The following is a 15,660-nucleotide window of genomic DNA, read 5'->3' on the forward strand; positions in this document are numbered from 1 at the left end:
TAAGAAAGATACAGTAGGATTAATTTTTAAAGCTTTCCATGTATACTTAAAGCGTTCTGTTACAGAGTGGCTGGCACACAGCCCTGGATTAATATTTTCTGGCTCCTCAGATGAATCCATGGATGAGTCTGCCATTGCAATGAGGCTGTGGGCTGAGGTCCTTTCTGATCTCTTTTCTTGAGCAATGAAATGCGCTCACATTGCCAGCCACAACAGCTCTCTCTGAGCACTGAAAGTCTGCTCTGGCTGTGGGCAACTCATCCAGGCAGAGGCACGATGAGTTAGATGTTGCCCCCTGCCTATCCATGGAAATTTTACCCTGACGGCCACTAAAAGCTCCAGCAAAGAGGCACGTATGATGGCCCGCCTTGGTTTGCTGTGGGTAGTGCAAGTGAAGAGCCACAGTGGTGGGATTTGCTGAATATTAAGATTGAGAAATACATGGAAGACAGTGTCACCCTATATTTTCTGACAGTGGCTCCCCTCCAAGCTAGGTTCAAATTACCCTGCCTTCCTGAGTTACAGGATGAGATAGAAAAAAATTGATAGCTCTGATTTATCCCTGGCAGCTACCTGAAAATAAAGTGAGGGGAAAAAAATAAAAAAATATACAAACAGCAACAAAACATAAAACCTCAACAAAATAAAAAAATAGTTTTAGATCTGCAGTACAAGGCTGACATTGACTGAAGTACTCCTTCTAGGAAAAGACTCCTGGCAGAAAGAGATACCTGTGTACTACAGGCATTATCTTCCCTTTCCTAGAACACAGGCAGCAAGGTCTGTGCTGAGGTAACATGGTGTCGAGTGATGCAAAAGCACCAACTACAGACATGGAGCTGGACTGGGATTTCCAAAACTGCTTAGCTTCTGGCCTAATTCTTTTCCCAGTCACTGACTGCAGTGGGAAAAAAATTATTCTGGTCCCTGCTTTTGAAATCTATCACAATTCTTCCTTTCTGATATGGCATTTGGTTAAATCCAGGCACTTGGGAACTGTGTAATGAGAGTGTGACACTGTTCTACCTGCCCAGCAGCTGTGTAGCCTCTACATTTAGTGGTGTGAAGAGCAGCCTTTGTGAAGAAGGGTGGGTTGGCTATTGAGCTACTCCGAGGAAGCCTCCCTAAATAAGATTTATGTTGAGTTTTCTCTCAGTGCAACTTCTGATGAGGAAGGGATGGAAAAGTGTCATTACAGAGGAAGACTATTATGACTAAAAAGGAAGAGTTATTAAAACGCTAATAAAGCATGCAGATGGCACTTAAAGCCTTTTATTTTAATTAGGAAACCGATATGCCTCAACTTGTCCCAAAAGAAAGTTTAATTCAGGTCCTGAATTTGGCAAAGAACCCCATTCAAGTGACAATCGAAGACCAGGACCTATTTCAGCAGCCTGTGGAGGCTTTTCAGGTAAGTGTGTGTGTGTGGATGGCACACCTCACTTGCATCCTATTGAAAAAGGGTGGTTTTTTTTTCAGTCACTTACCCATAAAACCCCCAGATGCTAGAGCTTGCTCTCTGCCACCTTAGAAGTGCATGGGAATGGCTTTGGAGAAGGAGCGTGCTACCTCTGACTAGACAGAAAGGGAAGGTTTGAGGAAGGGAAGGTTTGAGGATGTATTTTCTTGACAAAGGATGAAATGGCTAAAAACGTTCACCTAGAATTAGGAATAAAGGAGGAATGTCCCAACATGAGGCATTCAGATCACATCTCTCAGTGCTCAGACGTGATCTGGACATTGCTGTTGGGATCTGGATGGCATCTGAAAAGTATTTACCTGCAAAGGGGGAAATAAATGGGAAGGTAGTTAACTGGGTATGGGCACTGCAACTTGTTTCCTATTTCAGCTTCCAGATTATTTCCAGGTCAGCCTATTTTAGGTCTCAGAACAGCAGTCTGTTGGCTACCAGCTGCTTGCCACATTTTAGATATGGGTTCACTGGGGTAGAGCAGGGCCAAGGAAAGGGGAGCTCTATGTGTGGGAGGTTCCCTGGCCTTTGGCTTACAAATTGCAAAGGAAGCTACTCCAAGCTCTGAGCTGACCATCCTGAAGCCTTGATCATGTGAAGAAAGTGTGTAACCAAGTTTTTTTTTTCCTCTCTTTTTTTTTTTTTTTTCTTTCCCTACAGGACCCAGCTGAGTACTCAAATTTGATATTGAATGGCGAGCAACAGAACCTTCACTTCATCCTGCAACATCAAGGATTGTCTTTCACTTTTAACTACACCGTGAAGGAAAAATCAGTATACAGCTTAATTGTTTTTGAGGCAGAAGGAAGCCTATCAAGTCGCCTAGTGAGTGTGGGAGTGAAGTGTAAATACAGTATTAATTCAATGGCTGTGATGATACAATGGGTAATGGGGTAATAGGCTCATTAATTCATTTGCTCAGTTGCAGTGTCTGTCTGATTGCTCTCAGATGCTCTAAACCTGGCTTCTTAGCTGGCGGCACTGGATCTGTACACATTTCTGCTGGTTGATTAATAGAGGCGTTATGGCATCTGAGAGTTGCTAGGAACACTTTAATCCAGTGAATGCTGCAGTGGGAGAGCAGAGTCATGCCTGCTGGGCAGCAGAGCTTGTGAAAGCTGAGGAAGCCGAGAACCAGAGATTTTCCCCAAAAGATGGTTCTATAAAGCGAAGATGTTAAAGAGGCTCTAGGGCTGGGCACGGAATAAAAGCATCAGAGGAATGACTTTGGGCTTAGTTATTACAAGTGTTTAGTGAAAAAGCACAGAAGGCCCATTTGTTTTGTTGAACAGAATAAATGATTAAGCTCATTTCCGGCTCTGCTGCGGAGCTGCCTTTGTTTGGACTTCTGTGTATTGCTGCAATAACTGTAGAGACGTATATGGGATATGTAGGGCCAGATTCTGATATCTTCTGAATGCAGCTGTCTGCCAAGCAGCTGTCTTAAAATGAATGGTGTCATTCCATGTTGTGGTAGGTGTGTGTGTGTATGTGTAAAAGCCATCAGAATCTGCCCTTGTGCTGAGACACCAATTCTCTTATTCTCTTAGCAATTCCTCAGCCTCCTGCCTTGCGGAGTTGCCACTGCAAAGGCTTTCAATATTGTGTAGTAGGAATCGTGTAATTGGTTTTAAAAATGCAGAGTTTCAAGAATTTATTTATTTTTTTCCTTATTTTTTTTTCTCTTCTGTTTTATGGTTTGGAACCCGGGGCTCATTTTCACACAGTGCTGTTAAGTTTCCCTGAGACCCTGATGATTGTGTGCTGTTTCCTTTAGGAATTGATACTCATACACTGATTTTCATACAGTCGCTATGAAAAGAAAGACTGAGACAGGCTGAAGCAAAGCAAACTCTGAACCTCAGTGCATCTCTGTGCTGCCCCAGCTATCTAGCCTGCCCCTGGCATGGGCAGGCTTCCATGCAGCGCTGTTGGGTGATGCTATTGACTTGTCATTCTCAGCACTAGATAAGAGAGGTGTGGAAAACAATGTAGTAAATTATACTGTCCAACACTGCAACACAAGGCGGCAATGGCAGCATCACTGCTGTGTTGTGGGGCTTGTCCTTGAGTGGCCATGGGCCATGCCAGTTTCCCCCAAACCCATGCTAGATTTGCCTCCCTCACTCAGGTGAGGATGCTTCCTTGGAAGGATCCAATCTGAAACTGGTTTCTTCTCCTTTGTGGGTGGTTGAGTGGGCAGCAAATAAATTTGAGAGCTCTGGGGATCATTGATGAAAGTGAGTAATAATTTGTCTAGCCCGCCTGCAATGAACTAGTGTGTTAATCCCCATGTGCCTCCCACTGAAAGAAATGATGTTGTTTATTATTTATTGCTCTGACATTTATTATTCACTATGGCTATTCATTATTTAGGGCATATATTATTTCTGGATCAGCATATCACACTGAAATAGAATAGACATTTTATAGGGATGCTGAAATTTTGGATTCTTGCTTAGAAGCTCGCGGTTTAACACCAGGAAGAAAGCCTGAAGGAAGGGCTAGAAAATTTGGCAACCAGGTTGCCAATCCAAGGATGTGCCCGCAGAGATTGCGACTACAAAATAAATCAGTGCATCTTGGTGTCTCCTGCTCTCTGCCTGCACCATGAGACATTTTTCTCTCTTGAGTACTGAAGGTCAAGGAAAACGTGAGCGATGCATGATGATCAGAATAGTATCCTAATGTTCCCTGTTGGCTTTAGGCTCTGTGAAGCCAATGAGAAATCCAAGAATAAAGCTCTGGAAGTTAGGCAATTTGCTGTTTTTGTAGGAATATGGCACCTGTGTTTAGTTGTAATTAATCACTGAAAAGGTAATGTGGATAATGCTCTGTTGCTATCTTCAGATCGAGACAAATACTTATTTTAGTGGGTGTTAGATACCTCAGTAGAAGGATAACTGGCTGAAACTCTGTAGCTTGTGTTGTACAGGAGGTGAGAAGGAACATAGGATTTCATCTTAAGCCCTAGGTGGAGCTGAAATTTTGCCATTGGTTTCATTGTACCAAGGCTTCACTTCTGTGGCCTGATATAAAGTTAATGTGAGAGTCCAGTCAATTTCCACAGTCTTGTAACACATGTAATTCCACAGGCACAGGTATTTTCTCTTACATGTTGTTTATCAGGCTGTATTAATGCAGATATTTTTTTTTTTTCTTTTTTCTTCCCCTCTTTAGATTACAGACCTGAAAGCAAAGCCAGAAAATGGTTTGGCAGCTGTTAGGTATGAATGGCTCTTTTTGAGGATTCAAGGGAGGTGGGGTGAGGGAAACTGCTTTTGTCTAATACAAACTGTATGCACCATAGCCTAGGTGTTCTCGGGTTAAAATGTGGTCCATGCTTCTTCTGCAAGAAAAGTTTCAGGTGTCAGGGTGCTCCGTGTGCCACCTCCCACACTCACCACACGGAGCTGAGTGTTATTGCCATTTACTGCCTAGGAGTGGCTGGGCTGAGATGGCAACGTAAAAGATCCCCTCCCCTGGGAGGGCGATACATTCATCCCCCTGTGTCCCATCTCTTTGGGAAAGAAAGGGAAGAAGCAATCTAGAAAGGAGCTGCTGCCGTTTGTCCTCTGCAAACTGGCCCAGCCCATGACATTCACTTATCTCATCCGACCTCACGTACAAATTTGTACTGAAGTGGATACAACGAGAACAGTACGTTCGTAGCCCTGTGTTTGTGAAGGCTCCTGCTGACTAAACAGCACCTGGGGGAATTGATCAATACCCACAGTCAGGAACTTTTTTTATTTTCCTGTGAGCATTTTTTGACAGAATCCTAGAACTTTCTGTTCAAAAATGTGTGAGGAGGTTTAACTAGGAAGACATCCTTTTTTCCCCCTCTAAAGTTACTTTCATAAAGCCCTTGCCTGTCTTCAGGGATTTCCCCTCCATTTCAATAACCGAAAACCAAAATATTTTAAAACATAGATCACATTAAAAGTGTTTGGTTTCACTAACAGCCCCAAGCCTGTGCCTTCCCATGGAAGACTGTTTTGATGAAAGCACATTATTTTGCTAGAAAACTCGTTCCCACTAGTAGAAACTCCTTGGAAAGTATTCCAGCATGGTGCACACACCCATCAGGACTCCCACCTTTATAGTTTCCTGGGGGGCACTGGGGATCTGTCCTCTTGATCATATACAGGGGAAATCTCTGAAGGTGCCTGAGAAGAGATTGCTGGTAAGTTCTACCTCACAAGAAGTAGGGGTCACTGTGACAGGGAGAAAATAAGGCGGTAAAATTACACAGCAATAGGGAAGCTAATCTTTTATTGGAAAAACTGGGGAATGAATCAAGCTAATATTTTGGTAGCTTGCAGGACAAACTAGTATAAGCCTATGGAGTTACAGAATGCTTTGGGATAGAGGGTGCGCTTCTAAAGTGTCTAATGCTGTGCTCCTCCTGCCCTGTGTGACAGCCTAATATGCTTTCATTGCAGATTCATTAATGGTTTGAGCCAAGATGCCAACCTCACCATTGACAGCAAACAGTTCGTTGCTGTTCCGAAGAACTACGGTGTTTCTGAGTACTTGCTGCTAGAGAGGGACAAGTAAGTTTCCCTTGCTGTGCTGAAGGTCCTTTTTGAAGCCTTTCCTTGGATACCATGGGGCTTTTCTCAGGAAAATAGCAAAAATTTCATTACTGTTGTCTTGGCATTTGGTTGTGTGGGCAGATGTTTGTAAAAAAGCAGAATTATCATCTCTGTGCAGAGCAGGTGCCCTGGACCACTTGTGTGTGTACAGAAGCACTATGCATTTAGTCTGCAAAGCGTCCAAGTCAAAGGATAGCAGATCAGTACCTCTGTGCATAATATCTAGCTGAATAGATTCAAGTTCCAAACAGTGCCTGGGATAGTTCCCTTCCCATGGCTGTTATTGCTTTAAGATAAAATCATCGGGAACAGAGCTTGAAAACATTTCTGCTACGACATGAGAGTAATGCCATCCTAATTTAGGCAATGATTTTCTTAGAGTCAGGTCAAAGGAATCTTGGGAACCCAAAAAGCTTTTAGAAGAAGTCCAAATACAGGGCTTAGCTTTCTCTGACCTATTATTCACATTGTGCGTGGGGTTGGAGGGAAGAGAATCTCCATTCCTGTGCAAAGTAAGGTGGGAGATGGAAAAGTCCCCTCTGCCATGTGGCACCTGCTCTGTTTTGATATTCTCTCAGGCCTGAGGTCTTTGTGTTAGGATGCTCTCAGAGAAAGACCAATTCATATTCCAGGCCACGAAGTGTTGGTATGTGGGCTGGTAACACCGAGTAACATCACACGGCTTTGCAGACTGGGCTTGTTAGACAGGAGCTCCATATGGCCTTGGTTTGGCAGCACTGGAGTTGGCTCCTGGAGGATATTTCTGGCCTTTGCAATGTTTCAAAAGCCTCATGGCTTTTCTCTGCATCAGCTCCATCCAAGATACTTATTGCTGCAATTTAGAAGGATGTAGCAACCACTGTGGCAATGCTGTTGAGCATCTGTGCCGCTTTACACATTCAAAACCAGAAGAACAAATACGATGGCTAACTTGTTCTATTGAAAGGAAGCAATAGCTTCACCCATGGTTTCTGGGTGTGTAGCTCTGATTTTCTGAAGGCTGCCTGAGCCCGGCTAACTTGTCTGTCCCTAGATAAGTGTCTGGTTCCTAAAGGAGTGAAGAAAAACTTGAAAGTAAAATAAATCTGGGGGAAAAGAGAAATCCGTGCTAGGAAGAAGCCGCATTTAAAAATGCTAGTAATAGCCCGGGTCATTAGGTGAACTCTAGTCAGTGTCTAAGTATTTCTGGAAGGAAAATATGGCAAGAACTCTAGAGATGCTCTGACATTAACATGACTGCAGCTTTACATCATTCATCCTCCCTAGTCCATTGTAGGGGCATTTTTGTTAGCTGTGCCTTGTGCTCTTTGTCTGTGAGAATAACCAGAAAATGCTGTGCTTCATCCTTGTATCTAGATACAGCAATGGAAAATGCATAACTGAAATGGGGGAATTCACCTTGGATCTCGGGCTGCTTGACTTTGGCGCATCGTACACCGTTGTGGTAACTAATGTAAGTGACCTGGTGATGGTAACAAGTGCGTTCTGCTCTGGCCTCTGGCAGTGCTTTTGTTCTTATGTTGGTGACTTTCACTTGCTTTCTCCACTCAGCAAGAACTAGGCAGTAGCCATTTGAAGGCAGTCCATTACTCAAGGGCTAGTAGATGGTTTTGGCACGTATACAAGCAAAGTGAATGGGTACTCAGTCCACCTTAGGCTGTGAATTGCCAGATCTTGCAAGCTACACAAGAAGTAAGGTATTTTCCTTGATGGAAATCCTCAATGTAAAATTGCGTGGCCTGCAGTTTGTGCCAGCACATAGCAAAGAGCTCCTGCAGACACCGCCAAGAGCTAATGGTGCTTATAGTCTCTAAAATACCGTACCTGGTAATACCTCACACCTGAGGAACTCTGCAGAAACAGTTTGCTTTATCCTCACATTTCACTTACTGACCTGAAGGCTGATCTTCCAAGGCTTGCGGACGTGCATGGGAAGAAGAAAAGGGCAAAGTGCTGATGGAGGTTGGTGAGATTGTTCATCTGTTTTTCCTTCTCTCGCCCTGTACAGCTCATTTGGAGCTCATTGTAAAGTCAAGGCATGGCTTTCTGAACAACCCAGGGGTGTGAACATCGCAGAGGGTGGAATCCTTTGCCTGCCTGCCAGCTTCTTAGGCACGCTGCTCCAGCTCTGGTCCAGCTGGCAGGAGCCACGGAGATGAACGTGATCAGCTTAGTACCCACTTTAACCTTTCCACTGCACGGGCTCACAGACAAACCAGGTCTGACAGGACACACTGCTAAGCTGCCCTCTGGGGCTTTGACTACTGTGTTGTGATGAGCAGAGCAAAGTGCTGTCAGCTACTCCCTGGCAATAACATCTCCCTGTTGGGCAATTAATGGAATCTGTTCATGTCTGCGGAGTCCAAATATGTAGGGGGAAAAAGATAGCTGCAAAACACCTGGCTTTTTTTTTTTAAACTCCAGTAGCTGGAATGGGATGCACAGTCCTGGAGGGAACAGGCAGATGCTGCCATCTGTGAGTGTGGAGATTTATGTACGTAAAACACACACACACTTGAAGTGATATGGGCCAGACCCTACCTCTGTGGCAGCAAGCCTCTTTCCCCATGATGAGAAGCTGCGTTTAGTTTCATGAAGAACATTAGACAAAGATCATTGCCCCAGAGCCTCCAGTAACACAGCTTAGTCAGGGCCAGATGAGGTAGGTGCATCCCACATTGCTGTGGGTAAGGACCCCGCTTTGTGGTCCTATCTACAGAAATCCTCTTCGTAGCCGTGGCTGCTCAGGGGTGGCTCTGTGCCTCAGCCCCTCTGGGTCTCTGTTTCTCCATCTCTTGTCCTGTAGTTTCATTCTTCTGTAGAGAGTTAGTTTGCTCCAGGCCAAGATAATTTTTAATTGTTGCAGTGATTTGTACTGTGCCCTGCTCCTCTGCTGGGAGTGCTACATCCAATACCAAGACTCCAATACATTAGTCTGCTAATGTGGCTGAACTGTAATACTTAAATCATGGGGATGCTGCCTTCTACCCAACCTTCCTCAGTGTGTGGTTGTAGTATGGTGCTCGTGACATTTGTTTATGGGCTGAAGAGCAATGCACAGCTCTCCTCTTTTAGCCTTCTGAAATACACTCCCTTGATTTGCCTCCCTGCACGGTGATCAAGTCCATTTCCTAAACATCCCTTGTATTTTCCCAAAATACTCCTTAAACACAAGGTTTTATGCCTGAAGTCATTTCGACCAAGTGTTTTCCACACTGCTTGTCAAATCTCTCTCTGACTCCCTATGCATCAGAGGCAGTACTAATTGCACCTAGGAAAGCAAACAAAAGGAATTAGGAATGCAGCTACGTTAACTATCTGAACACACCTGATACGGGACAGCCTATGCTGCTCTTTGAATTCCTGGAATGGATTTGTTTGTGTGTCACCATTATAGTGGGGGAGTTGTACAGTGCTGATGAAATGGAAACAGTGGCCGTGTAGATGGAGCGAGGTCTTGCCAGCCTGCAGTAACTCATGCAGCTCTTGCAGACCGTGAGCTAGCTGGGACATCTGCATGCTGCCACCTGTGCCCTGGGCAGTAGGAGTCAGCCCTCTCCCAACAGGCTTGGATATGGCAGGGATCAGGCCCATATTTTGCTTCCAGGTCAGAGCTTTGCTTCCGTCTTTGCTTTAAGCTTCATTTTAATATGTTCTCTCTTGCAGTCCAAGCCAGGAAGGATCTGATCTTTCAGCAGCTAATCAATGCGCCTTTGTTTCCCTGTTAGGTTTCTGGAGATGCTGTTAAGACATGGAAGTCAGAAGACATCAAAGCCAATAGTGTCCATATGGCTTGGCAGCTACCACAATACTTACTAATATCTGCTGGAGAGGTGATGTTCTCCATTACGGGTCTGGCCTTCTCCTATTCTCAGGTACTCCACTTAAAGATAAGAGGCTTACAATTAGACTTTGGGATTTATTCCTGTATCTGCCATTGACTTGCAATACGTCCTTTGGCATGACTTTGGCTTCCTAACAATGTTATCTGTTCTTCAGCTAAAAGTAGGATTATAAAGCAGCTTGCTGGGTGCCTTCAAGCTAAATTCATTCATACTCTGAAGATAGCTTTTCTCAATTATACTCAGGAAACCCCTTTTCTGGTAAAGCTGAGAAAACAGAACAGAAATGGATAGAAGTTAAATTTAATGGGAAAGCTCTGAATGCTGTAATGCCAGGTTTTTCTCCCAGCAAGAAAGTTTTTCTCCCAAATACTTTGGGTATGTATTTTTCAGTGAAAAAAAATGCAGAAGTATCTCAAGGACTACAGGGTGGCATGGGGGCTTGGAAGCTGCTTTAAGGTGAGAGATTGAAGGGGTAATGAGAATGCAGTGGATAATTTGATTGTGGTGTACTAGGTTGTCTGTGGAGAAGGTTTATGAGCAGAGACGACTGAGATATTGCAAGATCAAAAAGCAGAAGCTACTCACATTTGTCCTTGGGGAGTACATTGCAGATGTTTATTAATGAGGGTGATTAATCCAGTGGGACAATCTGTTGTGAAATATAGAAAACCTTACATCGTCAGGAAGCTTAACATCAGGATCCAGCCTCTTTTCCAAAGATGTGCAGCCACAGGGCACCAGGCTTCAAGCTTCAGAACTTGTGCGAGCCCTCGGGCTTCCCAATTTTACAATTTCAGCTGATGAAGGTTGGGGGTGATCAGGATTCAGCTCTGCAACAGCAGTGACTTTTCCTCCTTCTTGTTATGGATGACATGTTTTGAAACCTCATTATATGCAGCTGTAGGACTTAACAGAGGAAGCACTGTGCGAAGGAAATTCCACCATCTCCTCCTAGGCTGGGTCCAGGGATGCTTGTACCTGGCAGGACATCACAGGGGAGGGGTGGTGGGTGAGCTGGACGTGGGGGCAGAGCACTGCAGGCACTGACCAGACCCTTCTCCTCTTTTCAGTCTCCAGCCAGCATGAAGTCGGTGCTGCAGGCAGGTTGGCTGCTCACGGTGGCTGTTGGGAATACTTTTGTGCTCGTCGTTGCCCAGGCTGCACCAATGGCACAGGTATGGTTTGGCGCTTTCAGCAGAGCCAATGCTTTAAAACGGGCCCTGGGTGGTGCTTCTGGATGCCTGTGCTCTGGAGACACAGCTTCTCTGCCCAGCCCTGGGCTCCTGCATGGGGTGCTGGCAGTCTGCACCAGCTTCTTTCCAGCCAGGGCTCTGGCTGGAAATTTCAGCCAGGAAATTTATTCTCCCAAAGTCATCCTGTGGGCAAAAAGCCCAGGTAGGTGTACTCCAGTCAGGGCAGACTTGTAAGAAAAGGTTTAATGATGCTAGCCCAATGTTACCAGTCTCTTTCAAGGTATAGTGCATATATTAATCATTACACTGTGTCTATACCAGAGAACAGGATGAGAAAGCTTCTACCTTGTGAGCAGTCTTGGATTCTGGGAATTAACTTTAACCTAGTGCTTTGAGAAGCACTTGGAAGTGCAAAGAAACCCTCTGGACTGGGGGTCTGGGATCTCCTGACCTGATTTTTTTTTTCCCCCTCTTTTTCTTTCTTCCCAGTGGGCTGAATTTGTCTTGTTCACTGTTCTACTCTTTGCTGTGTGCATTATTTTCTCCATCATGGGATATTTCTATGTCAGCGTGGATCCAGAGGACCTACGAGAAAAGGAAGAGAAGACAGAGACCCCAAGCAGAGGAAACATGATTAGTCTCGTTACTCAGAAAACAAAGCTCTAACACATCATGGGTTGGGATCTTTTTTTTTCTTTCTTTTTTTTTTTTTTTAACTGGGTAGGTGGTAGGGTGCAAGAAAAATGGGGACCATGTTATTTTATTTTATAGCACTGCAGTCTTTATTACTCAAAATGTAGCCACCATCTAAATGGGACAAAATAGCCCTCTATATAAACAGTAGGGGTCCTGAAATCAGAGCAAAATTCCCTGTGAAAGCTCGTCTGGTATTAAATGCGCTTATAAGTAAATACAGTGTAATTTAGAACCTGCCCATCTTCCTAAGCAAGGGATACTTTCTTATGATTTTGATTTAAACATATATTTAGGGCAGCAGGGAGGTAAGGGTGGAGGGCATGCCAGATGACAGCAAAAGCTGCAGATGTTGGGGGAAAAGGATGAAAACCCAGTCTAGGAATCAGGAAATAATAGATGTTAGAGATGATGGAAGATTTTTTTTTTTTAATGCAATCATCACTGACTGGAAGAGTTACAATCCCAAAAGATTTCATCATGTAACTCTCCTTATGAGTATTTCACCCCATTATTGCAAATTATGAATGGCCCTGATTTATGACTTTCAGCTCCAGGCCCAGAAGTAATAACAGGGAATTAAATGCTGCAGGCTCAAATATTCCCCAAACACTACTGAACAAGATATGCATGCTACCATCTCTCTGATACATGCTTTTTTCTTAGAAGTTTGCACTGGCTGATAGTATTCTTTGATTAGACATGATTAGAGAATTGGTTTACACTTTTTTACTTCAGGAATCCAGGCGGTTATTTGCCATCTTAAGCTTATATTGGACATTTCCTTTAACAGTACCTGCCACCGCAAGGTAGGGTATGGCTGTTTTCTCATCTCATGCTTCAGTTATTCCCCACTGGGAGACACACTGCAGCAGTTTCTATAAAATCCCAGGTATCCCGCAGTGACTTAAACAAGGATGCACTTTATCATTTTTTTTCAGTCTACAAAATGAGACCATGGCATATGAGATTTTTCTTTTTCCTACCTGATTTTCTGTCTCTCTACCAAACTCTGGATGTAGGTATTTTAGCAGAACTGTGATATAACTGTCTGATTTTCCTTCCTTACATGAAGCTGTGATTGTTGTTGTTCTGCATTAGAACTATTTCAATCATTGCTGATGTAGTGAAACTCCCAAGCCAGCCCCTGCCATCCTCTGCCACTCCAAGGCTGCAGTTGGGCCAGGTATGACTTACTTTACAAAAGGGCTGTCAATAGGATTTTCAGGTTCACAGTCAATAGGATTTTCAGGTTCACAGAGAATAGATTTTTGATGATACTTTCCTCTTCCAACTTGGCATTGGTTATATAATGAAATACATGTTTAATTTCACTCCTGTTCAGGGTGGTGCTAGGGAATATGCTTAACTTGTCATCTCTGGTACTGTAATGTGCTGCTGTCTGTGTGTGTTCTTCAATAAGACCGAGAAAACCCCACGTTTTGGTTTGCACCTGGAAGACTCTCAGCCTCAGATTGCTTCCTTTGCTTACCGTCCTAAATGGTCATGAGCTTGCACTACGAGTTCTGCATCAGCTCCTGCCTGCTGTGAAATAACATCTGGGTCTTGCGCCAGAGGGGGGCCGTTGTCATTTATCTGAGACAACAGGCTGCGGGTGTGCACACGGAAACGCTTAATGTGGTTCGGTCGATGCAGAGCCATTTATTAAGCTGTGGTAGCTGGAACCGGGCAGCTGAACCCTGCAACTCAGTGGGGAATGAAGGGCACTGAAAGCCATCTATTAGGCCATCTGACCTGCGCCTCAGAAGCCAAGCGAGGATTATCCCTCTGCTCCTTTCTGATATTGTTCTCTTGCCATGAATCTTTGTGTGTGTTCTTTCTCCTCCAGGCATTGTTGTTTTCCAAACCCTGTTTTATGACACACTGAGAATCAGCTCAGAGGCTGCTGAATCACTCTGCTATGATGCTGTTTGACTGGCTTCCAATTTGAAGCGCTAATAGAAAGCATTTCTTCCCCCCCTTCCCTCTGCAAACAGAACAGAAAACCCCAAACTGAAGGAATGGACAGGCTCCAGTAGCACTGAACAGACACGATTTAGAATTATTGGAGCATTTAATTTTTTATAATCCTTGAATTTGGAAGTGTGCTTGGCTTTGAGGGCATATGTGGTGAAAAGACAACTGAAAATTATTGGAGCACTTTCCTTGGGCAGCGCTTCGTACATCGCAGCTCAGAGTGGCATGAGGGAAAGCAAGGTGCTCAAAGGATGTGATCTTTAAGACTGCATGGGCTCAAAAACCTCTTGACTTTTATGTTTTATTTCCTTACTGGCGACATTACCAGAAGCTGTCACACACTCTGAGCTTAATTTAAAGGAATCATTCCAAACTCGTAAAAGATACATTTAGGATGTCATCTGTATCTGCTTTTTAGGCTCCTGATGCCAAATTGTCCCTTTCCAAACATCTCTGTGATCCAAACCATCGCCATAATGCTGGGGGGAGAAAAATTGCAGTTCACAGTTGGGAAGGTTATGAGCAGGAAGCCAATGCTGTAAATAAAGTGCTAACATGAGGCTGGGGGCTGCTGCTGCAGCCCCTCCAGGGAATCTTTTGCCCGAGGGGGTGGAAGGCTCTGCTCAGGTTTCTCCTCCAGCTGATGCAGTTACTCCTTCCCCACCTGTGGGAGGTCAGCTCCCCTCCGATCCAGCTGGTCGGTTGCTGGCAGGGCTGTTCCTCACTGCCTCTGCTGCAGCTGTAGAGCTTTGCTGGCTGGACCCATTGATCTGAAACACACCAGCAGTTTGGAGGGATTTTCCCTGGGCGTGCCAGCAAGGACCAGGCTGGGGGCTGTAAGGAAGAGCTGCCCCTGTGTTAACAGTGGAAGGTTGCAAAACGGCACGTTCAGCATAGCATTTCTATCTTAGATCCATCCTAGGAGCCCTTTCATCACCTTCAAATGGACTCAGGGCAGCATCGAAGATTTTGGGCCTGATTCTGTGAGATATTGAGGCCTCTGGGTTTTTCTGATATGCAGAGAGCCCAGACACAGGGCCACGCTTGGTTTTTAACACCCAGTTTTAGAAAATTATTACTTCTACTGATACTTAGAATTTGGATCAGAGGGGGAAGCCCAAACTGTGATTGTGTATGTAAAGCTGGGTGAAACCCTGAGGGCAAATAGCAGCCTGCTGGCTGGCCAGCCCTGCCTGCCACCAAAGGGACTCCCAGCTGCTGGGGGAGTTTGCCCTGCAGCTGATCAGGGGAAGCTCACGCCAGCTGTTTCGGAGGCTGACCTGCAGAAATGATCATCTCCAGCTAAGGGACGGTAATGAGCTGATGAGGACCTCTAGGCACAGAGCTACACAAGCCTGTGTGGAGATTGCAGGGGTTTGCTCCGCTGTGGAGGTGTGTACATGTGTGTTTGTTTCTCTGAAGGACACGCTCTGATCAAGTTTTCTTTTAGTGCAGCAAACTTCCCTCCAATTGCACTGGCTGCTGTCCAACATGTTTTTCCCCTTAGCAGTTTTTAAGTGTGGCCTGCGTTACTTCCTTCCAGTTTTGCATGAGATAAGCATAAAAATGAGATCTCAAACTCAGCAAAACAACTTCTTGGCTATGAGCCCCTTAAATTTACCTCTTCTTTCTGAGGCACCAGGGCATCGTTAGGTAGCAAGCTGCTCTGTGCAGCTCAAGGGGCTTGCAGCTCTCTTCTTCCCTTTCCCCATAGTCCCCTTATTCCAGAAGTTGTGCTTCATTTGTGATTTATTTTTTTAAGGCAAAAAGAAGCATCACTTACACCAGGAAGTAACTGTTCTTTCATTAGTCTGAGTCCACTCACATTTTCAGGATCTGGCTCTCTTACCAGGGTGACGCAAATGCTGGTTCATTTCTGCCTG

General features: G+C 44.7%; 1 protein-coding gene across 7 annotated transcripts in view; it reads left to right on the plus strand.

The window, feature by feature from the left end:
- The window catches only part of SLC15A2 (solute carrier family 15 member 2), a 50,100-nt gene extending 36,841 nt beyond the window's left edge, over positions 1–13,259 (plus strand). For all 7 annotated transcript variants that reach the window (XM_027462083.3, XM_027462084.3, XM_038182578.2 and 4 more), the window contains 8 exons: positions 1,286–1,411; positions 2,132–2,296; positions 4,652–4,698; positions 5,917–6,027; positions 7,426–7,522; positions 9,798–9,944; positions 10,985–11,089; positions 11,597–13,259. In XM_027462083.3, coding sequence (XP_027317884.3) covers positions 1,286–1,411; positions 2,132–2,296; positions 4,652–4,698; positions 5,917–6,027; positions 7,426–7,522; positions 9,798–9,944; positions 10,985–11,089; positions 11,597–11,773 — 975 coding nt within the window. In that variant the 3' untranslated portion in view covers positions 11,774–13,259. The remainder of the gene's footprint in view (positions 1–1,285; positions 1,412–2,131; positions 2,297–4,651; positions 4,699–5,916; positions 6,028–7,425; positions 7,523–9,797; positions 9,945–10,984; positions 11,090–11,596) is intronic.
- Positions 13,260–15,660: the final 2,401 nt, after the last annotated feature.

The sequence above is a fragment of the Anas platyrhynchos genome, chromosome 7, assembly GCF_047663525.1.
Source record: "Anas platyrhynchos isolate ZD024472 breed Pekin duck chromosome 7, IASCAAS_PekinDuck_T2T, whole genome shotgun sequence".
NCBI lineage: Eukaryota > Metazoa > Chordata > Aves > Anseriformes > Anatidae > Anas > Anas platyrhynchos.